Raw genomic sequence first — 21,010 nt, 5'->3', positions numbered from 1 at the left:
TAAAAGTAAATGGGCAGATTCCTGGGCTGCTTTGTCAAAAAACAAATTGCACTACTGCTGTACTAGACTTTGATTTCCCTGAGTCTTTTTTTTTTTTGCCGGGGCAAGCAGGGAGGAGGAAGTTACTAGTTCCTGTGCTTATTCTACAGCGCAACTGTGAGAAGGCTCAGGTCTTACCTCCAGCCAGCATCACTGGATCTTTTTTTTAAAGGATCTGATTACCCCTCATTTCTCCCCTGCTATCAGAACTTGTATCTTCTCTGGAAGTAAAGTGCAAAGTGATTCCTGTAGGAATAAACACTCCTATAATTCTGTAATGCATCCGAGACAGCCATTCCGGAAGAGGCATCCAAGAGTTAAACCTAAGCAGCTGCTGCTTTATTTGAAGTGGCTTGTAATTTTCTTCCTTTGATGCAAAGTGGAGAATGTAATCAAGATGGCTGAGTAGAGAATTTTAAGTATATTTTGGTGAGACAGCAGGGAAAGGAAATAGAGGGCAGCTTCTTGCTTGGTGAGGAAATTAAATATAAAAACCTAGAGCTGAATTGCCACCAAAATGAAATCTTATCGTATTTGAGTGCTGTTTAAAATAGTACTTAACTTGCTTCTCAGAAAAAATAGCAGCTGCTTATGCGAGAAAATGTAGCCACTGTTGAGTAATATGCAGGAGAACGATTTTCTCAGTAGAGAAGATTGCATTTAGCAAGCAGGAGGAGATAATCTGTGGACATGAGGAACAGCCGGTATTTTGTTTGAGTAACTGTGTATTGTTTGCCCATGACAGCAGAGTTAACGGTCCTGTCTTCGTTAGGTGTAATCTGAGATGCACAGAATTGGGTAATGTCTTGGAACCCTTTCCATACCACATTCCCTCTGCTAAGTCAGCTCTGAATGTCCGCTTCAGTATGAGCAGCGTGTGAGGGTGAGATAATTTCTTAGATGTTTTCAGGCTCCTAAGGAGGAGGAAGGCTTCCTTGTATCTTGAGGAATTATTTCCTGGAATGCCTCCTGGCTTAGCCTGTGTGACCCAAGTGTGCCGTGAGCTCCCAGCCCAAGCCCCTGCAACGATTTACTGCTGTAGGACAGGTCACTTGCCGTTGCGCTCTCTTGAAGAGCAGGGAAACCATCCCGTTGTTTGTGTCTTGCAACTTAGGTCTCAAAAATATTTGTGCCTAGTGTAGGGAATATGAGAAAAATGCCCTTTAGGGGCACAGAGACAGTGCATCTACATGCATCTTTGGATGGGTTAGTGCACTGCCAGGGTCCTGTGGTGCCCGGGCAATTAGATGGCCCTCATTTTCCTCTGAAGTTCTGGTGAGGAGGAAGAGGGCTGGCCTGGCACAAAGGACCCGAGTGGGAGCGCTGGGCCATGAGCCGGCTGTTGGTGCCATCTAGCTGCTCTGCCTGGCGTAGGCACTTGGCAGAAACAGGCTGCAGACGGTGGAACTAATGAGGCTTAATTAAACAAAGCCTTCAGAAGTAAATGCTGTGACATGCTGGCAACAAGTTTCTTTAACCTGTCACAAAGCACGCGTGCTGTTTACTTTAGGAGTAAGCTTCTTGGTGCTGTGTCTTAGAGAATAATTGCGCTCTTGTTTGAAAGTTGTTCTTGGGCATTTCGTGCTCTGTCTGGCTTACGCAAAGCCTGGGTGGCAGGGTCAGGTTAATTAAAAATCAGTGCAGCTGAGCTGGCTCTGTGTAGACTGGCTGCCGCCTTCTTCAGAAGCGATGTATGTGACAGGCAAAGGCAGAGGCCGTCATGATACACTACAGAAGCTATCAGTGTAATGAGTGAATTAATGCTGAACTGCCCGGTTGGTTTTTTTCAGTTTGATTTGGAAAGCTTTTGCTGCTCTTTCCCACCTTGGCCGGTTTACCAGTAAAAAGCAGATCCTCATTTAAGCAGCTGTTACAGAGATGGATCTTGAGGAAACTTGCCTCCTGAAGGATTTTCTGACCTTTTTTTTTTGATCAGAGGAGCCCTTTTCCTTACAGAGCGCCTTCAGTTACAAAGTGATGGATGGGATCTTCTTCCCAGGCTAAACTGTGCCGTAGTAGGTCAGACCTGGTTCCTCACGCTGCAAGGTTCCCCTCCTCTACTGAAAGAAACACCGAAAACTACTTTGCTTGATGCTTTCAGAAAGAAAAAAACTTTCAGATTTGTACAAGGTTTGTTTTGTTTTGGTTTTTTTTTTTGTGAATATGGGGGCTTTCTGGTTGTGTGTGGCTTTTTTTTTTTTTTTTTTTTTTCTTTCTTCTCTCCTGGGGGCTTGAAGAAATTTTGTAGTGGAAAGCTGGCCAGCTTGGGGTAGGGGGGAGTAACTGGTTTAGGGTCGTATATCTGCGCTGTGACTCTGTGCCTGTGCAGTGCATTTAGGCATCTTTTATTCAGAGATCAAGCACACCAAATTTCCATCCTGATTTCCAATGAAGACCCTCAAATCTCACTTAAATGTTTGTTATTTTACCCCTTCAATGCGATCCCCTAATTCCCAAGCCACTTACTCTGTCAGCTGCGGACTCCCAGTGCTGTGTTCTTAGCTCGTAGAGGACCGATCTGGTAAGCAGGGGACCTGGCGTGTGAGCAGAGAGAGACCTCACTTGAATGAAATCCAGAGGGAAGAGCAGAGCAGCCTGTTTAGCGAGCGGAGAAGGTCCGTCTGCAAGAGCAGAGAGTGCTCAGATTCCCTCTTGCGTCTGGCAGCCACGTCCCAGCCTGGTCGGTGCAGAAGGGACTGACTGGGATTCCGCAGCAGGCACCAGATGGATGAAGACCTGAGAGAGGAGAGGGAGGAAGGCTTGCAGCAAAGCCCTCCCAGCTCACTCAAGTGCTGGAGGTGAGTGCACGCTCTTTGTGAGCGGCAGGCTGCAAAGAAGAAAAGTGGGGTGGGAGGCAAGAGGAAAAAAAAAAAAAACCAAACGCCATGCTGTCAGCAGGAGATTTGAAAAGGAGTGAGAGCTTCAAGCGCTCTTCCTTGTGCTGGGTCGTCTGGCTGGGTGTGAGAGCTGGGAGGATTGCAGTTGGTGCTTCTGAGGTGTCAGCAGAGCAGTAAAAAGGGGACTTGAACAGCTGTGGAACCTCTCCAGGGGCTGGAATAACGGGGAACACATGGATGGTTTTTACTCCTCTGCAGAAGGTGGGCAGGATGTGATCAATGACACCCGCAGCAGGAAGAGCTGGGCAGAGGAAGGCCACTCCGAGTTGTCCTTCCGTGTGGTGACAGCAGCCTTACTCTTCCTTCTCATCCTCTCCACGCTCTTGGGCAACACCCTGGTGTGTGTGGCTGTGGTCAAGTTCAGACACTTGCGCTCTAAGGTCACCAATTTCTTTGTTATCTCCTTGGCAGTCTCTGACCTCTTTGTGGCTGTACTGGTGATGCCCTGGAAGGCTGCCACCGAAGTGGCGGGGTACTGGCCCTTTGGGGCTTTCTGTGATGTTTGGGTGGCTTTTGATATCATGTGCTCCACCGCTTCTATCCTCAATTTGTGCATTATCAGCGTGGACCGTTACTGGGCCATTTCCAGCCCCTTCCGCTACGAGAGGAAGATGACTCAACACGTGGCCTTCATCATGATCGGAGTGGCTTGGCTACTGTCCCTCTTGATTTCCTTCATCCCTGTGCAGCTGAAGTGGCACAAGGATCATGAGCTCCTTAGCCAACAGGAGCCAGGTTTTAATGTCACTGAGGAGGAAGAGAACTGTGATTCCAGCCTCAACAGGACTTACGCCATCTCATCTTCTCTCATTAGCTTCTACATCCCTGTCGCCATCATGATTGTGACATACACCCGCATCTTCCGCATTGCCCAGCAGCAGATCCGCAGGATCTCCTCCCTGGAACGGGCAGTGGAACATGCCCAAACCTGCCACAGCAGCGACTGCCCTCACGAGGCCTCCCTGAAGAACTCTTTCAAGAAGGAGACCAAGGTTCTCAAGACCCTCTCAATCATCATGGGTGTCTTTGTCGTCTGCTGGCTGCCCTTCTTTGTGCTCAACTGCATGGTGCCCTTTTGTGATCTTGACGTACGAGAGCCAGGGGAACTTCCTTGTGTCAGTGAGACTGTCTTCAACACCTTCGTCTGGTTTGGGTGGGCTAACTCTTCCCTCAATCCTATCATTTATGCCTTCAATGCGGACTTCCGGAGAGCTTTTGCAACCATCTTGGGCTGTGGCTGCCTTTGTCCCAGCAATGAAGTGGAGACAGTGAACTTCAGCAATGAGCTGGTCTCCTACCACCGTGACACCATCTGTCAGAAGGAAGTGGTCACCCTCAGCTACCCTCAGCTTCTTCCTCATGCTGCCGTGCAGGTGGAAAACGACGAGGTGTCCTTCGACAAGGTGTCTCGGGTCTCTGAGCCCTCTCACAACACCTGCCCTGCAGATGCCTCGTCTGCGGTGGTGCACGTGGAGTGTGAAATGGCTGTGTCGCTGGAGAAGATTACACCTCTCACCAGCAATGCATTTGATTGTGATGGGGTTGGGAAAAGGGTGGTGGGATGAGTGTGGAAGAGTCAGGGTGATTTTTCCAGATGACTCATGGGGTTCAGACGTGTTTTTTGTAACTTACAGTTTCTGATCCAGCCCAGTAGAGATCTGCGTTGCTGCTCTCTCTAGTTGACTCATGGAAAAATGCTTTCTGCAAAATATGAAAATGCAAGGGCTCAAATTTCTCCTTCCTTATGATTTTGACTGAGGAAGAAAAGACTTCTGTGGTCTGCTGAGCCTCTCTGCAGTCTGTGAAGTAAAGACGCAGTCGTGCTCGTGGGGAGAAAGGCTGGTTTTACCACTGCCCGTGTCCAAAAGGCTACGAGCCCACGGCTGCTAAAGGGGCACAAGCCAAAGGCAACTGCTTGCTTGGTGATAACTGTCAGTGGCAGAAGGAGATAATGCTGCCTTGTGCTCGGTGGGACGGTGCTGTACTGCGTAGCAGCCTGGGGGAACTCAGGTTTCTGGTGGGCTGTGCGGGAAGGAGGGCATGGCCTTGCTAAGCTAACTCTCTTAGGCTCACCTCTCACTGTCTCTCGGTTGCTCAGGTAAATTATCCTGCAGGTCTGGACACGTTTGCAGCCACCTCTCCTGGAGCCCTGAGGCCGTGCTTTGGTAGCAGCTTGGCTGGAGCGTGTGGCAGGGAAGGATTCCACACGCTTGAGGTCTGTTCTTGCCCCCGGAGCGACAGCCAGCCTGCCTAAGCTGGGACCTGTGCAGCTGAGGGCAGCCTAGGATGGGCATAAACCATGTGTTAGCCTCGGGATGTTAGACTGTTCGCTTGCAGCCTTTGGGAATGAGGGTGTCCGAGCCCTTCAGACTCCGAGGGTAAAGGAGAAAATCAGCTGTTAAAGCAAGAACATTGCTGGTTTCGTTTCTGTGCCCCTGCCACATCTTCCATCAGTCAGTTCCTCCTCCTTTTCCTAGACTTTTTTCCCCCTTTTACTTTGTTCTCCCCCTCATTCCCTTCTTCCTCCATTTCATTAACGATCCTTCCTCCCCTGCTGTCTCATTTCAATAACAATGGCTTCTGAAGAAGCACTCCTTGCTCACCTGTACTCTTTAATTAGCCTCTCCTGTGCCTGTGGGAGCTGGTGTCTGCTGAGCTGGGGGTAGAAACAGCGAGCGAGCAGCCCCCAGCATTTCACCGCCGGCGGTGACACGAGTGACTTCAGAGAGCTGTTTTGATCCGTGCCCGGTTAAACACCGCAGCAGCAAGCGGCACATCCACGTCGTCTTGAATCCGAGACGTCTTTAGCTCTCTGGCGCAGCAGGAAAGCTTCTCCCCCTCCCTGGCAAGTGTTAACGAAGAGAAAAATCAGAAAGTGGTAATTACAGAATAACGGTAATTATTAAATAGAGCCCAATTATAGTCAAGTTACAGCATAATCAGCGTAGGAGGGGAGCAGAGCTCTCCGTATCTCCAAGGTCGACGCTTGGATTTTTCTAGGGAAGCGCTGATAAGACTCACCTTCATGTATGACCATCTCCCCGCGTGGCAGCGGTGGCTAGCTGTCACAGCTGGCATGCGCTGGGGGCTTTTCGGCTCAGGGAGGATGGTACAGCCAGACTTAGAGAGGGGATGGTTCTGAGGTGGGGACAATCATCTGGTGTGTTTCTAGGAGGCCCCAACGCAACTGCATTTGAACGTTGATGTGATGTATACAATGATTTCCCACACTAAAAGCAGGGTGTTGTAGCACGGTTGTGCTTTACTTTGGGGGTCCAGGCTTGGTGGCGAGAGGGGGGTCGGAATACCCAGCGTTTTCAAAGCAGTACTGTCCTGCCCTCCCTGCTTTTGAAGAGTTTATTGATGCTCATCTCATGGCAGAGCTCCGGGGCTGAGTCCCTGACTGTTTGTAAAGAGACTGGAGGAGAAAAGTGAGCAGCTCAGCGCATCACTGTGCAGGGTGAACCTGCGAAAGAAAGACAACGGAGAAGGTGATGGCTTTTTTTGTCCAGTTATTGTCTGTGTTTAACTTGCGTTGGGGAGCATGGCACAGTCCCCAGCTCCAAAGGGACCGGGGCAGTCCTCTGCTGACGGTGCAGCACGCCATTTCCCTTCAGCTGGACCTCTTACTGGGACAGCTCTCTCTGGCTGGACCTCTTACTGGGACTCCTGGCCTGGCCAGGGTGGCTGATACCTTCCCAGCATCACCTCAGAAGAGACAAGTTGGTGACAATGAGCTAAACAAAAAACTTCCAGGTGATGGAACAGGCCTCTGCACATCAGACACCTCTGTGGTCAGCCTGGGAAATGGACAACAGCTCCAAAACGGTGCAACCTGGGTTTGCTTTGGCAAAAATACACTTTGTTTATCTGGCTTCCAAATTAGTTTGGTTTTTTGGTTTGTTTTTTTTTTTTTTTTTCTTTTTCCCCTGCTGTGAGTTTCCTGCAACAGGTCGCCTCTGCAGTTCCACCAGGAAGCATCTTCCTCTGTCCATCCTAAAGTTTTACAGTGTCCTGCTACATCCCATGCCCGTATTTCAGAGGTGAGCGCAATGAATTCCTGCCTGGGGCTGATCCTGGAGCAGGGGCTGTGAGTCAGGCCTCGTGCGTGCTGTTGCTTGCTCTGCTCCCGCCCCGTAATCCCAGGTAAACCAGTTCACTTGCTCTGGTTTTGCCATGGGTGAACTGGGGGACAGCAATGTTGGCCTGCCCTGCAGACAGGTTGCAAAGACAGGTGGGTTTTTTGGGCTCAGCAGGCTAGATAAGAACAAAATGAGTAAATAGGAGCTCAAATCCAGCTCAGTGCCAGCTGGATTGCGGAGTAAGGTAATAAACTGGCATATTTAATACTCTGAGTGCCTCTCTGCTGCTGTGGAGGCTCTGGGGTTCCAAATTTATCTCATTAGGTGCCTGGTTACGTGAAGAGAGAGATCATTAACTTGGGAGAAGCATCCAGGACCCATCAGGCACAACTGAAGTGTCCGAAGCCACTCACTGAGCCTGGACACACAGGGACTGGGGGTAAAGGAACATGAAAATCTCCATTTAAATGAAAACTGGAGGCCGCTCCTGAGAGCGAAGGGGCAGCAGCTGGCAGCCCATCCTGAGAGCTCAGACAAGGGGCAGGGCTGGTGGGACTGTGCCGCAACTCGAGGGTGAGCGGTTGGGATGGCTGAGGCTCGGCTCGCGGCCCGAGGAAGCGTGTGTTTGGGCAGGGAGGACCCGAACGGCACCTGGCTGGGGACAGAGGTGGCTGCGTTGGCACGGGAGCTGCGAGCTGCCCCTGGCCCCTGCTCTGGATGGGTCTCAGTGACTCACCAGACTCTGCTGTGCTTTGCCCTCTTCTGTAGCCATTCCCCAGCCCCAGGTAGATAAAAATCTCATTTGTCTAAAGCCTCCGCACACGTTGTCCCATCCTCCCAGGGGACTGTTGCGCTCAGGCTCTGCCCGTGGGCTCCTTCGAGCTCCGCAGGGTTTTTCCTCTTTTCTTTTTCCCCATGTAGTTCGTGCTGCAGTGATGAACAGCAAGCGCCCCAGAGACGTGTAGCGTGGCTACCATGAGACACAGCAGATTGCCCAAAACTGCTGCTGGAGGCTCTGCCGGGGAGAGGAAGGTCCGTGGTTCATCTCTGCTGACAGGTGAATGCCAGCGGTGGTGTAAGAAGGGTCCCCGCTGCCAGCACCGCTGTGGTTTGCAGGCGCAGGACGGTGGCACCACCACCCTGAGTCTGGTTTGCAGCGGAGGTGGCTCCTGTTCTGGAAGCTTGAGCTGCTGGCCCTGTGTTCAGGGCTAGCCAACTCAGCCTGGCTCTAGAGGAAAAAGCGGGAAGGAGGGCTTTTGTGTCTCAAACCTAGGCTGGAAATCGTGCCTCCCTGCTCGTATCCTGGAGGTGAGAAAGGATGCTGCCAGGCTGGGAAAAGGACGATGTCTTACTCCGTGCAATCATGAAATCAATGCACATTTTATTATGTCTTGGGGCAGACGGGAGGACTCTGGGAATTAACTCCGGGTGAGCGGTTGGTGCAGTTGCTGCAGCAGACGCATGCAGAGCGGTGCCCGCGGCTCCTTTCCTGGCTGGGTCGCAGGGGGGACAGCGTGGGGCAGGGGATGGCTGCTGCCCTCAAAGTGATTTTTCGGGTTTAGGAGGAGTGGATTCAGCAGAGGCAGGGGAGGGGAACGGGATGCGGCTGGTGTAGGTTGCTGTCTTGCTTGAGTTCAATTCCAAATCGGAAACGTTGTCTGCTCTTCTTGCCAGGCAGAGAGCAGGGCTGGTCTCCGAGGAAAGCAGATCCAGCCAGGGGTCAAGACTTGGACGAGGGTCTCGGGATGCTTGGGGGAGCCTGGCAGAAGCTTTTGTGAAATCACAGGCCTGGCTTTCTCAATCTATATGGTAATTCTGAGCAAGAGATTAACCCTGCCGAGGAGGGTTTTGTGAGAGCAAGGCCAGAATCTCTCCCCGCGCCAGTGTGGGGATGGCTCTGATGTGCACACGGAGCACGGAAAGGAGCTGGACATGGTTCTTTCTGCTCCTCTAAGAGAAATAATGAAAGTCATTAGTCACCTTTGAGCACGTCACTAGCGAACGGTGTGGTTTGTTGCCCTCAACCCTGCTGCCATGCTGAAGAGCAGTGAATTCTTCGCTGGGAGCAGCTCGGGGCCGCGCAGTCCCCGTCTCTGCACCCGCTGAGGAGCAGCGGGGACGCTGGGGAGCAGCTGACACCCCGGAAAAGCAGCCGGTCTGCGCGGTCCCACCCTTCCTTCTGCTCTGTGCGATGTTTCCCAATTTCTGAGACCCTTACTCTTCCAGAAACCGCCGCCGGGGGCAAATTGCCCCCAGGATTTCAGCATTAACTCATTAAGGAAGGAGTGTGCATCTAGAATACTGAGAAATCCTGGGCACCCGCAAGCCTCATTGGCTTCACCTGGCGCCCCTGAAACACCCAAATCTCCAGTTAATCATCCCAAAACTCAGGCTTTCAGCATCACAGGCTATCTTGTGCCTCAGTCTCCCTGAGAAAGAAGACAAGATGGCTAAACACTCTGGGATTTTTTGGCTGGAGGAGTCTGTGCAGCTACAGCAAAGCGTGTTTATTTCCAAATAGTATTTATTTCCAGCTGATATGGAAAACGAGTGGAATTATAGGGAAACGGAGCCGAGGAAAACAAGCAAGTAGGAGACATCCCGAGTTACAAGCCCTCCTAGGTGGCATCTGCTCCTGCGAGCTGCCGTTTCCGCGGGCTGAGGTGAGTCAAGGGAAAAGGGTGGGGTTTTTTTTTGGTTTTTTTTTTTTTTTTTTTTTTTTTTTTTGCAGGATTTGGTGGTTTGGGGGCCACGCACCCTGCCCCCAGGACCCAGCCCCGCCCTGTGCGACCCCCCGCACCCTCCCGCCCGGCCTCTGGGACGGTCCCCGGGGAGCTGCCCCCCTTCCCATCGCCGGCTCCCGGCGCTTCCCTGGACACGCGTGGGCTTCCCACGCGTGACCACCCTCCCCTTGATCCTTTGCGTGGGCCAGGGCTGCGATTGGGGTTTGGGGGGGGGGGTGGGGTGGGGGGCCGCGAACTAAGCCATGCGACAGGCCGCGGCCGGCGCGGGCTCCCCACGCGTGTCCGGGGCGGGGCGGGGCGGCGCTGCCCGGCGGGAGGAGCCGGGACCGGGCGCAGGCGCCGGGAGCTGCCGCTGGCCCGGGCCTGGCGGTGAGGGCGGCCGGGGAGGGGGGGGTCCCGGAACCGGTCACGGTGTCCGTGGAGGGGCCGCGGGGGGTGCACACGAGTGGGGAGATGGAGGGGGGGGGGGGGGTTGCAGACGGCAGCACGTGGTGCGGGGGGCGCAGGGGGTTTCAGGGGTGCGCGGAGCGGCACGGGGTGCGCGGGGAGGGGGTAACGGGGTGCATGGAGCCCCGTGGGGTGCTGGGGGTGCACGGGGGAGGGGGTAACGGCGCAAAAAGCGTCGCAGGGCGCTGGGGGTGTACGCGGAAGGGGTAACGGGGTGCAAAAAGCGTTACAGGGTGCTGGGGGTGCACAAGGAAGGGGATAATGGGGTGCACAGGGTTTTGAGGGGTGCACGGAGCCACGTGGGGTGCTGGGCGTGCACAAAGAAGGGAGTAACTGCGCAGAGCCCCGCGGGGCGCTGGGGGTGCGCAAGGAAGGCAGTAGTGGGGTGCAGAAAGGAGTATGGGATGCTGGGCGTGCACAAGGAAGGGATATCGGGGTGCACAGAGCATCACAGGGTGCTGGGGGTGCACAAGAAAGGGGGTAATGGTGAAAAAAAAATAGTATGGGGTGCTGGGGGTGCATGGGGAAGGGATAACGGGGTGCACAGGGTTTCTAGGGGTGCCTGGAGCCACGTGGGATGCTGGGGGTGCAGAAGGAAGAGGTAGTAGGGTGCAAAAAGCAGTACAGGGTCCTGGGGGTGCACAGGGAAGGGGTAACAGCGCACAGAGTGGCACATGTGCAGAGGATGCACAAGGAAGAGGGTAATGGGGTGCAAAAAGCAGTACGGGGTGCTGGGGTGCAAAAAGCAGTATGGGGTGCTGGGGGCGCACAGAGCGTCCCAGGGGTGACACAGTGTCCTTCCTACAGGCATCCCGTCTGCTGCCACCCTGGCGCTGCGCTGCATGGATGACGTTTTCCTCTCGCCCAACGAGGATGAGTTCGTGGGCAGGATCGCCGAGGAGCTGGAGCACTTCGTGCTGCAAGGGCAGCACCACAGGTGGGTCCCCTGCCACGGCAGCCGGGCGCGGAGGGGTCTTCCCATGGGGTGACCCCCTCCGCGCTGGCTCTGTTCGTGCTCCGTCAAGTGGAGTTGCTTCGCGCGCCGGTGGCTTTTGCGCCAGCCCGAGTTAGAATGAGGAGTTTCATACTCAAGCTGTTTTGTTTCCCCTCTCTGCTGAGGGCTTCCTGCGCGCCGGATCCTCCTCAGCGGCTGTGAACGCCGTCACCTTGGATTGCTGTGTCGCTTTTCTCTGGGCAGGCTGGGTTTAACTGGACCTGGTCCCTGATCCAGTGACCCCTGAAGCCCTTGAGATGGCCAAAAAAAGGATGTCAGACAGGAGCAGGGGTGGGATTGCTTGGTTCAGCTTCCTGCCAGCTTGTCTTGTCTTTAAATATTTGTTTCATTGTTTTTTTTTAAAAAAATATTTGGCAGAGAAAGTACCTGTGCAGTAGGAAAATGTTCAGGAACGAAACCGAAATTGTAAAACCGTGTCTGAACGCGATGAAATTGAATGTGGTGTTTACTCATCCGTTCATATTCTCTTAGCTGCTGGTTTCTGGAGCACGCTCAGACTGGGAGGAACGGGACCAGTAGCAGCCTTTGGCTGGTGCTTTCCAGCCCTTCCCAGCACGGATACAGGCAGGGATGAGAGTCCTGGCCAGAGGCCCGGGGACCGGGCAGTCCCAGCCGCCCCGCGGTCCCGCTGCTACGTGTAAAGCAAGCACGTCTGCCTTGGACATCTGGGATGGAGAAGGGATTTTGGCTCTTTAATCCCAGGAAGTCCTGCCTGGTTTTTGGGCTTGGATTTAAACTCTACCCTGGGAATGACTTGGGGAAGGGAGGTTAATAAATTCATGCTGTGTTCCTGTCCTTTGCCATCCTACGAGCTGCTACTGCCCCTGACCGCTCTCTCCTTTCAGAGTGCTCCTGTTCCCCCCTCTGTCCAGTCGCCTGCGGTACCTGATCCATCGGACCGTGGACAACGTGGATTTGTTGAGCAGCTTTTCTGTGGGAGAAGGATGGAGGAGGAGGACGGTCATCTGTCACTCGGCCGTGAGGTACGGTGCGGTAGATGTAACAACGGTTTTCTTCTTCTGTGGTCTTGGGGCTTTTGTTCAAGCTCATGAGCTTGAAGTTTGGCGTTTCTCCGTGAAGAGGAAGGTGTGTTATTAATAGCATCTTCCAGTCATCAGGGAAGTGGATGGTCTTTATTTTTTCCTATCGACTTTATGTGCATTTGATGCTTTTACTCCTCTCCCTCTTCTGCAAACGTTGCTTTACTTGGGTTCCTCTGCTCACACCTTGCCTTTCTCTCGGTCCTAGGCTGCCCAGCGAGACTAACGACCAAAAACCCAGCGGCAACCCACCGAGACCGCACCGACCCACGCAGCCGTGGGGCCGGGGGGGCCGAGGCGGCAGGCTGCGGCACGGCGGGGAGGTGCACGGTGACAACTCTCGAACCTGCGTGGGGTCTGGCAGGATCAAAAGGCCGCCCTGGAAGAAACCAGATAAAGCCCTGTACGTCCCCAAGGCAATGCGCAAGAAGGCAGAATGGGGGGAGCAGGAGAGACCGGTGGCGGCTGGCACCGAGACAGGTCGGGATATGGCACAAGAAGAGGAGATCTGCCCTAAAACTTCGGTCGGGGACACCCAGGAGGAACTGGGAAAGTCTGAAGGCAGCCCAAGTGGTGTCTCCTTGGCCCCTGGCAAGCAACAGGAGCCTGGCAAAGAGTGCATCTCAGGAAAAAGCAACGATGACACAAACAGTGAATGTCCTCCGTGCTGTGTGGATGTCCTGTCGTTAGAGAACGGCAACGATTTCTCTGGGCAGCAAAGTCAGGATAAAGACTGTTCAGGTTCCCGTTCTTCTGTACACGATAAAACCCCAACTGAAGCAGAAGAGCAAGATCAGAGCTGTGACAACACTCTTACACTAGAAGGTAGCAAAATCCTGTGCCAGCCGCAAGCTGAAGACCGAAACAGCCGGGATGCTGGTGTGGCGGAGTGCGGCACGTCCTCCTCCCTGTCGGAAAGTCGCAGCGGTAACTGCTGCGCGGACCCAGCTGCAGCAGAGTTGGCTGCGATGTCGCTGGTGCCGGAAAACCGAGATAAGAGCTGCGCTGCTGCCGGCAGCCCGGAAAGCAAGGGGAACGTGTCCCTGCCTGAAGAACGGGGCAAGGACTCTGTGAATGCCAGCGCAGCGGAGGGAGGCAAGAGTTCCTCCGAACTGGAAAGACAAGATCAAGAACGCCCCAGTGCTGCCCAGGTGGAGCGTGACCAGAACCCCCTGGAAGCCCAAAATGAGCCTCTGGGCGCGTCTGAGCCAGTCCGTGGTGCCAACCCATCAGCTCCTGAGGACCAGAACGAACGCTGGCCGAATGCTGCCGTGCAGAATTGTGGCGGGAAGGTGCCCGTGGCAGCAGAGGAGGACAAGGAGCGTTCGGGCTTGGGCGACGCGCTGTGGCGTGAGCCACGTTTATCTGCGGGCGATAAAGAGGAGAGCGCGGGCATCCGCGCGGAGAGCAGCCTCGAGGACGACTGTACCGCAGAGCTCTTTGCAGAGGTGATGTTTTGCCCCCGGGAGCTGCTTTGGGGAAAAGAGGGTGGCTGAGGAGCCGGCCCGAGGGGAAGGCGTCAGTCTGTGGGAGGAGAGTCCCCGCGCCAGCCCCGGCAGCTGCTGAACCTGCCGGCGGGAGCGTGGCCACCAACGGGGTTTGTGGGGACTGAGGTGGGGCCCTGGGGGGTTGCTCTTTGAAGTGGAACCTTGTCTGATGTGTTGGGTTTTTTTTTTTGTTTTTCTTTTTTTTTTTTTTATATTCTCAGATTGTGGGTTATTTAACCGTGAAGGACATAAGCATTGAGAAGATCAGCTTTGATTATTCCAGCTACGGAGACACGCAGCTCAGTGAGGGGGATTTTAGCCACGTAACTGAGATCTATGACTTCTCCCCGTCGCTGAAAACAGAGGACCTGTTAGAAATGTTCGTGGATTTCCAGTGAGTACCTCTCTGAGAGCCTGAGCGCATTGGAGTGTGAAGGGAGCAGTAAAGGCACAGCAGAATCCGATGAATTTTGCATTTTAGTTTCAACCTTTGTGCCTTTGTCTTACAATCTTTCTTTTTAAGTAAGTGCCTTAAAGGACACTTTCCTGCAGTTTATGCATGATTTAAAACACGACTGGTTCTTCAGGGCTCTGTCATAACACACAAGTAAGTCTTGCAAGAAAAAGGGCTCAGTCCTGCCGTTGGAGATAAGATTTTTTTTTTTTTTTTTTTTTTTTTAATGTAAATATGGGGAGCAGAGCCCTGCGCCGAAGGGAGTGACATTGCATTAGCAGCAGGACCAGAACAAAGTTCAGTCCTGCTCAGTGATAAATGGAGCTCGGAGCAGCTCCGAGTTAGCCTTGCTCTGCCAGAGCCCGCTGATACGGTGGCTGTGGGCACCTCTCCCTGTTTTCCTCCCCCCATCCTCCTCTCCTGATCTGCCTGGTGGGTTAGAGGTGAACACTTCACCTCTACGGATCCCTTAAATTAAAAAAAACACGATTTACATTACAAAAAACACAGACAATAGGCAGTCGCTTATTTAAAATGTATTTTTTCCGCTCCTGTGAGAGAGAAACTTGAGTTGAAAATGGACAAATCTAAATCCCAGCAGTTGATTTTATTTGTATTTCCTGTAGTGCAGGAAAAGCTTTGAGCTCCCTGTGCCCAAACTCACTGACGCTTTAGTAGATTTTCACATCGCTCTCTTTACCCTAAGCTTTGTAAAGCACCTTTGTAAACCACTTGCTTTTTGTTGTAGATGCCTGGGCAGGTGGGTGGTGGTTGTGAAGCACCGCATGATGACAAACAGGATTTTTGTTACCAGACAGCTCCTGAAACTGAGGCTGGTTTTGGCCAAGGGTTTCTTTAGAGGAAAAGGAGAGTTCCTGGGGGCAGCAGGTGGGGAAATCATAGATTGTGGGCTGGAAAGGGGGACAGCTGATGTTTTTTCTGTGCCTTCCTTTGTCTTTTTGGATAAAAATACTGACTACTCCTGAGCGCTCGAGGTGGCTGGTGGGGTTATTGGGTGGTGTGGTGTTTTTGTTTTTGTTTTTTTCCTTTTTACTAACAAATATTATTGTATTATCCTTTCATTTTAGTGAGAGTGGTTTCAAAATCCAGTGGGTCGATGATACGCACGCCCTGGGGATCTTCTCCAGCCCATCTGCAGGTAGTGTGACTCGGTTGGTGGTGGTGACTGAGGGACCCTGGAGCTGCTGGGGTTCCTCTGCTCACCGTGACCCTGCGGTGGTTTGCCGTCTGTGTCTGTTGAGTCTTGCTGCTGCCAACGGTGGTCACGGTTCATCACAGCTTTCTTCAAACTTGAAAGGCTTTTCAGGCTTGAGAAGCTGGAACTACTGTGGTGGTGTGTGGAAACTCCGCTTTGCGAGAATTGGCTTGGCTAATAACCAGGGCAACTTTTACTGAGCTGAGCGACTCACGCTGCATTTCTGGAAATTAATCTGTTTGGCCACTTCAGTTTTTTTTTTTCTCTTGTAACTAGACAAAATTCCTGCCAGGGTGCAATACCCTCCTGGGCACCTTATGTGTGTGATGGCACAGGGGGGCGGTCAGCCACCCCGGCTCCTGGCAAACCGACCTTCTGGGGACAAACGCCCCAGGCTCGGGTCAGAGCTGTCCTGAGCAGAGTTTCCACCCAGCAGCATATGTAGCCCAAAAGCTTAGGCTTTTTTTCTTGGGATTTAGTTTGAGAGTGACAGAGTTGTCTTTTTTAAAAGTGTTTATATTTTCTGAGGACTCTTCCTGTGTGAGGAACATGTGATGGAAGCCTGAGTGACCAGAGTGAGTTTAGCTGGCTTAGTATGAGTCTTAATAATTTGAGTTTCAGCAGCTGCTGTGTTCAGTGTTATACCATGTACTGATTTTTAGTATTAGAGCCACCAAAATTCAGTCTGCTGATCTCAGTCTTTGTTCTTTGAAGCATCTCAAGCCCTGGGGCGACGTTACCCTTCCCTAAAGATCCGACCATTGATCCACGCGACAAAGCAGGCAAAGATCAAGGCGCTTCAGCGACCAAGTAGGACAATCTTTTTTTTTTTTAATTATTGTTAGTTATTATTTCTTGGTTTACCGGTCTCCTATATCCTGAGCGGTCACATGACAAGTTAAATGGGGAAATATACATTAAAGGCCAGTATTTTATTTTTAATAACAGCTTTATTAGCATTGCAGGGCAGTATAGACAGACTCCATCTGCAGATGGTTTGGTTTTTTTTTTTGTTTTTTAGCGGTTTCAGCCAAGCTGTATCAGAGTTCTGTTAAAACTGGTTTCTGCCTGCTTGCAGCAGGTTTGAGTGGTTGGTACAGGTAGAAAAACAAACTTGCAGGTGACCCTAGGTTATATACCACTTACTTACAGGACAGATCAGCACAGCTGGTGCCTGTGCTTGAGGGTTCAGTCACTTTCTCCCTCCTATACAAGGCCTGAAGAAAAAAAAAGCATCAAATCCTGTTGCTTTTCCTTTCCTCTTCAGCTGAGGGGTTTGCAGAAATTCAGGCTTAGTCTTGTGCTACTTGCTTCGCTTGTGTTTTAAGCGAATGGTTGCAGGAAAACAAAGCACAGCAGATGGCACAAGCCTGCCCAGAAAGTTTCTCTGTGGAGTTCTGGAGAATAGGTGAGACAAAAGCAATAGCAGTGACACTTTGTGGTCGGCAAAATTTTATTCAGTATCAGGTGAAGGAAGAAGTTGGTAAGCTTAGCCATTAACATTGGTTTATTTATTTTATTGCCTTGTAGAATCATACTGTAATCAGTTATACTTGCCCCAGTACAGAAATGCCGTGAGTCTTGTAGCAGCAGAGACTTTGCTGAACCTACAACTGTGCTGTTCTACAGTACATTGCAGTTTTACAAATTTCAGTATTGATGCTTTAAAGGGACACTGTCACACTGAGAAGTTCCTGAGTTTTTAAGACTGGATTGAAATGAACTGTCAAAGAATTGGATTTGGTTTTGCGTTCCCCCCTTCATCTGTTTTTATTCATGCTTCCCTATTTGTGTTGCTGAATCAGGTTATAAACTCCTCCTGGGGAACATTAGGTATCAATTCTGTTTTCTTATTAATTAGCAATTTTTTTTTCCAAATACAAGTTTGGATCTTAATTAGCTGACAGTATCTCTTCTTCCCCTTTTTTTTTTTTTCCTTTTTTTTGAACTTTGCCAAGAAAGAGTGGCAGTTTTATTCTCCCAAGCTGCGGATGCTTTGAGTCTGCCCCTTCTTTAAGCTGCTGCTGGGCTGCCTTTAATAAAACTTCTGAAAAAGCAAGCAAAGCCCCCATCGCTAACTGGATAATAAATTTGCAGACAGTTGCTGATAAGTGATTAGGTAATTGCCAAATTGGTAATTTACCAATTGGACTTGATAAAGGTTTGATGGACTCACTTCTTGTAAGGTAAACCTGCAGCGAGCCAGGTGTCTACCAGAAAGTGGAGGTTACTGGCCCAAGGGCTTTCCCAAAACATCTGATACATTTAGCTGTTTTTTTAAAAAATGCAGATTCTTTCCTTGCTGCTTTTGATTAGTCTAAAAGGAGATCAAACTTTCCTGTGCAGGGATCAATTGGTTGGACTGTGTGCCTTCATTTTGTTCTCAGAGATGCGACTTGCTGGAGTTTGCCAGGAGCTGTTTCTGAAAACAAACGGGGAACAACTTTCTCTACCAGTGCAGAAGAGGCCTGGAGCTTAATCATTTTGAAAAAAAGCTGAAGTACAAATGTAGAGGGATATCTTTCAAAAAGAAAAGGCAATTTGCTGGTTAGGGCTAGAATTATTTGCTCCTGGGTTAATTCTGTAAAAGAACTAAGAAAATAGAAATCAACCCTCTAGTCCTATGGTTTAACCACAAGACTGTTCCTGAACAAGCACTAATGATTTTTTCCCCCATTTTTCCCTAGAGCTCCTTCACCTGGCAAAGGAAAGACCCCAGACCGACACAGCGGTGGCGAAGCGGCTGGTGAGCCGGGCTCTGGGTTGGAAGCACAAGCAGCAGGGTGCCTCGGGCAGCGAAGGGCTCCTGCCAGACAGCATGGACCAGGAGGAATAAACCATCTCAGCTATAAAAAAAAAAAAAAAAGTGTAGATGAGCATGGCTGTGATATTAAACTGCATGCAGAACAGTGAGTTGCCATAGGGCTGTTATCTTATAGATGAGCACTCTCTCTTCTTTCTAGATTTGGGAAGGGAAAAAGTTTATATTAATGAGATCAAGAGCCCAGCCCTGTGAGGGTTTGGTGTTAGCTCTTCATTGTGGAGCGCATCTCGCCCTGCTCTGTTTCAAAGCCTCTGGGGCACTTGCAGAAAGTAAGGCTGTTCAGAGAAGCCTGCTCTATCAATTAAAAAAAAAATGTATTAAAATAAGGGAGTTGTATGTTGTTGGCAAAAACTCAGCTGTAAGCAAGAGCAGAGCATCTGCAGGAGTCAAAAAAATCTGTTTCATGTTTACTTTGTTGTACTGTTATTGTTAAAACATCCCACAAAACTGACAAGCATTGAATGCAAGCGAGTTTCAAGGGTTTTCCTTATTTACTGAGCCTGACTTGCTTTGCTGCACTGTTAGCAAGGAAAGTTGTCACCCACTGATTAGGAAAAGAAAAACAAAACGTGTCAGTTGTGATGTGCCTGGAGCCTGGTGTCAGCAGATGCTGCAAGACACCTTGTGGCAGCAGCTGGAGAGCACCCAACACACCCAGACCCTGCTTCTGCTACCAGTCCAGCATCCTGAGAACAAAATGGAGCTTTCCAACTTACAGCAGGCTAAAAACCTTCGCTAGGTGCCACCCTCTGGGCCACTGGATAAATAACAAAGTTCTCTGACAGGCATTAGCAAAAGACTTCTGCATTTTTTAAGCCTCACAACACCCCTGTGAGGTAGGTTCTGGAGAACACAAGATAGATGGAGCCAGTTACAATCCCTGCGTGGACTGAAAGGGTCAAAGTATTCAGTTCACTTCAGCTGCTTTCTAGAAGTCTTCCGTACAAACACAGGGAGGAAATGTTTCAGTACCAGGAATTGTGAACAAGGCCCTGAACTGTCATGGAGCAGAAATACACAAATGGCATAGAAAACATTTTTCTGGGTAAGACATTTTGATTCAAGTAGATGTGTGTGAAAATCTGTAGCGACGTGTGCCCTCAAACAAACAGAGGAACGCACTTAGCACCATTCTGAATTTACCAAGTGTAAAAAAAATCCTTTTAAAGACAACTTACACAGGTGGGGCTGTGACAGCACAGGTCCCGATCCCCGATGACGAAAGCTGGGAAGTTACCTCTGTAAGGCACAGTGATGACACAATGCCGTAACTAAATTCATCCGTTAAAGACAAGACAGAGGGAACATCCAGCTGAGCAGGTAAGATTCAGGTGTACGTACGGTCTGTTGGGTGAACAGCTTACTGTGTCAGGGAAGTTCACAGCCAGCGGACTCATCATCAGGAGATCTGCAAAGTCTTCTAGGTGTTACTAGGGAGGTGCAGCTTCCTGGAGCCCCCATGCACTTGTAGAAAACAGTTCTGCATTGGCTGCTCCGCCTAAGCGATGGCGCTGGGAGTTGATTGCTGAATACAAGAGTTTCACTGCAGTATTAAATTACGCTTTATGCCGTTCTGCTCAGAAAAAGCTGCTCCAATCTTTTTTTTTTTTTTCCTTTCCTGCATTTCTCTGCTAAAATGGAGTAATGACATGGCAGCACTGAGGATTAGCTGTGTTCGAGAAGCGGCGTCACAAACGGAGGCGTTTGCATCAATGGTGCGTTCAAGCTTGAGTCAAAGCTTAGAGCTACCAAGGTTAATGCCTTGGAGAAGACGAATGGTAGAGACATGTTTAGGTAGCTGGTACCCAAATGAAGGCAAATTGTGTTTGCTGCAGCCTGGACCTACATCTGTGAGTAAAGATGGTGCTGCAAAGTGGAGGGAGAAATCTTTGTGGAGAAGGGTGGAATGGTGAAGATACAGAGCAGAGTCGAGTCTGAAAGCCTGCTCCTACCTACCTCAGGAGTAGGGACTGGAGTTACAAGAGACCCGTGGTGGTCTGAGCACCTAAACTGGGAAGGAAGGCATCTTTAGAAAATAATTTACCTTGCTAATTTAGAGTTTGATTGTTTGCTTGATTTTCTTTTTTTTTTTGTGCAGTGGTTAGGGAAATAACCGAAGCAGGAAACCTCGCTTCTTTAAATAGTGGGGCGGGAGGCGACGCCGTTCTATCGGGTGGCCACCTTGTTATTTGTGAGTCCGCTGAAGTGATCGAACTTCTGTTCCGTTTCCTCGCTGAAGGAGCCACCTGGGGAATTCACAGAGCACAGGGGTGAGCAGGAGGCAGCACAGGCAGGTTGCAACGCAAGGCAGAGAACACGCTGGGTTTTTGTGTGACCTGCAACAGTCGCTGGGAAAAGGAAGCACTCAAAGCGAGTACTCAAAGAGCAAGGATTTTCCTAGGTTAATTAATTAAATCTTACCGTAACTGGAACAGCCAAGACTCCCCAGGAGTACTGGATCTAGTCTTCTACATGTTTGGAAGACCAGACTAGAAACTACCCTCAATTTCACTGCTAAACTTTTGCTGCTTAAAAAAAAAATCTGCTGATGACCAGCAGGACCTGTGAACTGGTCTCCTCCTTTGAGGCCACTGCTAAGTGGGTTCTGTTTACTCTTCTTAAGGAGGACCATGCCCTTTCATTGTCTCTCAATTATCAAAAAGCAAGGTAAATACATTTATTTTTCAATAGAAATGCCTTCAAGCTCAGCTGGAGAGCTCAGCCAGCACTTAAGTGCCTGTTCATCCAAATGAAATGGATTTGGC

At 50.7% G+C, this 21,010-nt stretch overlaps 3 protein-coding genes across 16 annotated transcripts in view; 2 read left to right on the top strand and 1 right to left on the bottom strand.

Annotated features, from left to right (window-relative positions):
• The first annotated feature begins 54 nt into the window (after nt 1–54).
• LOC104474594 (D(1) dopamine receptor) lies at nt 55–7,808 on the top strand. Of its 4 annotated transcripts, none has more exons than XM_086767785.1 (3): nt 55–278; nt 1,996–2,169; nt 2,542–7,808. In XM_086767785.1, the coding sequence occupies exon 3, from the start codon at nt 3,110–3,112 to the stop codon at nt 4,499–4,501; it is 1,392 nt and encodes a 463-aa protein (XP_086623911.1). In that variant the 5' UTR covers nt 55–278; nt 1,996–2,169; nt 2,542–3,109; the 3' UTR covers nt 4,502–7,808. The 4 variants fall into 4 exon arrangements, with proteins under 4 accessions (XP_086623911.1, XP_086623909.1, XP_086623910.1 ...); XM_086767783.1 differs by having other exon boundaries at nt 1,830–2,169; XM_086767784.1 differs by having other exon boundaries at nt 55–2,169; nt 2,542–2,837; nt 2,938–7,808.
• Nucleotides 7,809–7,990: 182 nt separating this feature from the next.
• Nucleotides 7,991–18,334, top strand: R3HCC1 (R3H domain and coiled-coil containing 1). 2 transcript variants are annotated; one of them, XM_086767774.1, is made up of 9 exons: nt 7,991–8,075; nt 9,540–9,681; nt 11,017–11,146; nt 12,070–12,207; nt 12,473–13,712; nt 13,973–14,145; nt 15,294–15,364; nt 16,136–16,231; nt 18,109–18,334. In XM_086767774.1, exons 3-9 carry the CDS (start codon nt 11,052–11,054, stop codon nt 18,255–18,257), a joined length of 1,962 nt encoding a protein of 653 aa, XP_086623900.1. In that variant the 5' UTR covers nt 7,991–8,075; nt 9,540–9,681; nt 11,017–11,051; the 3' UTR covers nt 18,258–18,334. The 2 variants fall into 2 exon arrangements, with proteins under 2 accessions (XP_086623900.1, XP_086623901.1); XM_086767775.1 differs by lacking the exons at nt 7,991–8,075; nt 9,540–9,681 and adding an exon at nt 10,083–10,131.
• A 454-nt stretch (nt 18,335–18,788) lies between these two features.
• LOXL2 (lysyl oxidase like 2) overlaps nt 18,789–21,010 on the bottom strand; it is a 58,382-nt gene continuing 56,160 nt past the window's right edge. For 9 of the 10 annotated variants that reach the window (XM_086767767.1, XM_086767769.1, XM_086767770.1 and 6 more), the window contains one exon: nt 18,789–20,491. In XM_086767767.1, coding sequence (XP_086623893.1) covers nt 20,412–20,491 — 80 coding nt within the window. In that variant the 3' untranslated portion in view covers nt 18,789–20,411. The remainder of the gene's footprint in view (nt 20,492–21,010) is intronic. The other variant, XR_015261203.1, reaches the window with a different exon arrangement.

This window comes from Chlamydotis macqueenii, chromosome 27 (genome assembly GCF_036417535.1).
Source record: "Chlamydotis macqueenii isolate bChlMac1 chromosome 27, bChlMac1.mat, whole genome shotgun sequence".
Taxonomy (NCBI): domain Eukaryota; kingdom Metazoa; phylum Chordata; class Aves; order Otidiformes; family Otididae; genus Chlamydotis; species Chlamydotis macqueenii.
This window is presented reverse-complemented; position numbering and strand designations above follow the sequence as displayed.

Coding starts and splice junctions, on each gene's coding strand:
- R3HCC1 (XM_086767774.1), top strand. CDS start 11,052: ATGGATGACGTTTTCCTCTCGCCCAACGAGGATGAGTTCGTGGGCAGG. Junction 11,147..12,069: donor CTGCAAGGGCAGCACCACAG/GTGGGTCCCCTG, acceptor CTCTCCTTTCAG/AGTGCTCCTGTTCCCCCCTC. Junction 13,713..13,972: donor CCGCAGAGCTCTTTGCAGAG/GTGATGTTTTGC, acceptor TTATATTCTCAG/ATTGTGGGTTATTTAACCGT.
- LOC104474594 (XM_086767785.1), top strand. CDS start 3,110: ATGGATGGTTTTTACTCCTCTGCAGAAGGTGGGCAGGATGTGATCAAT.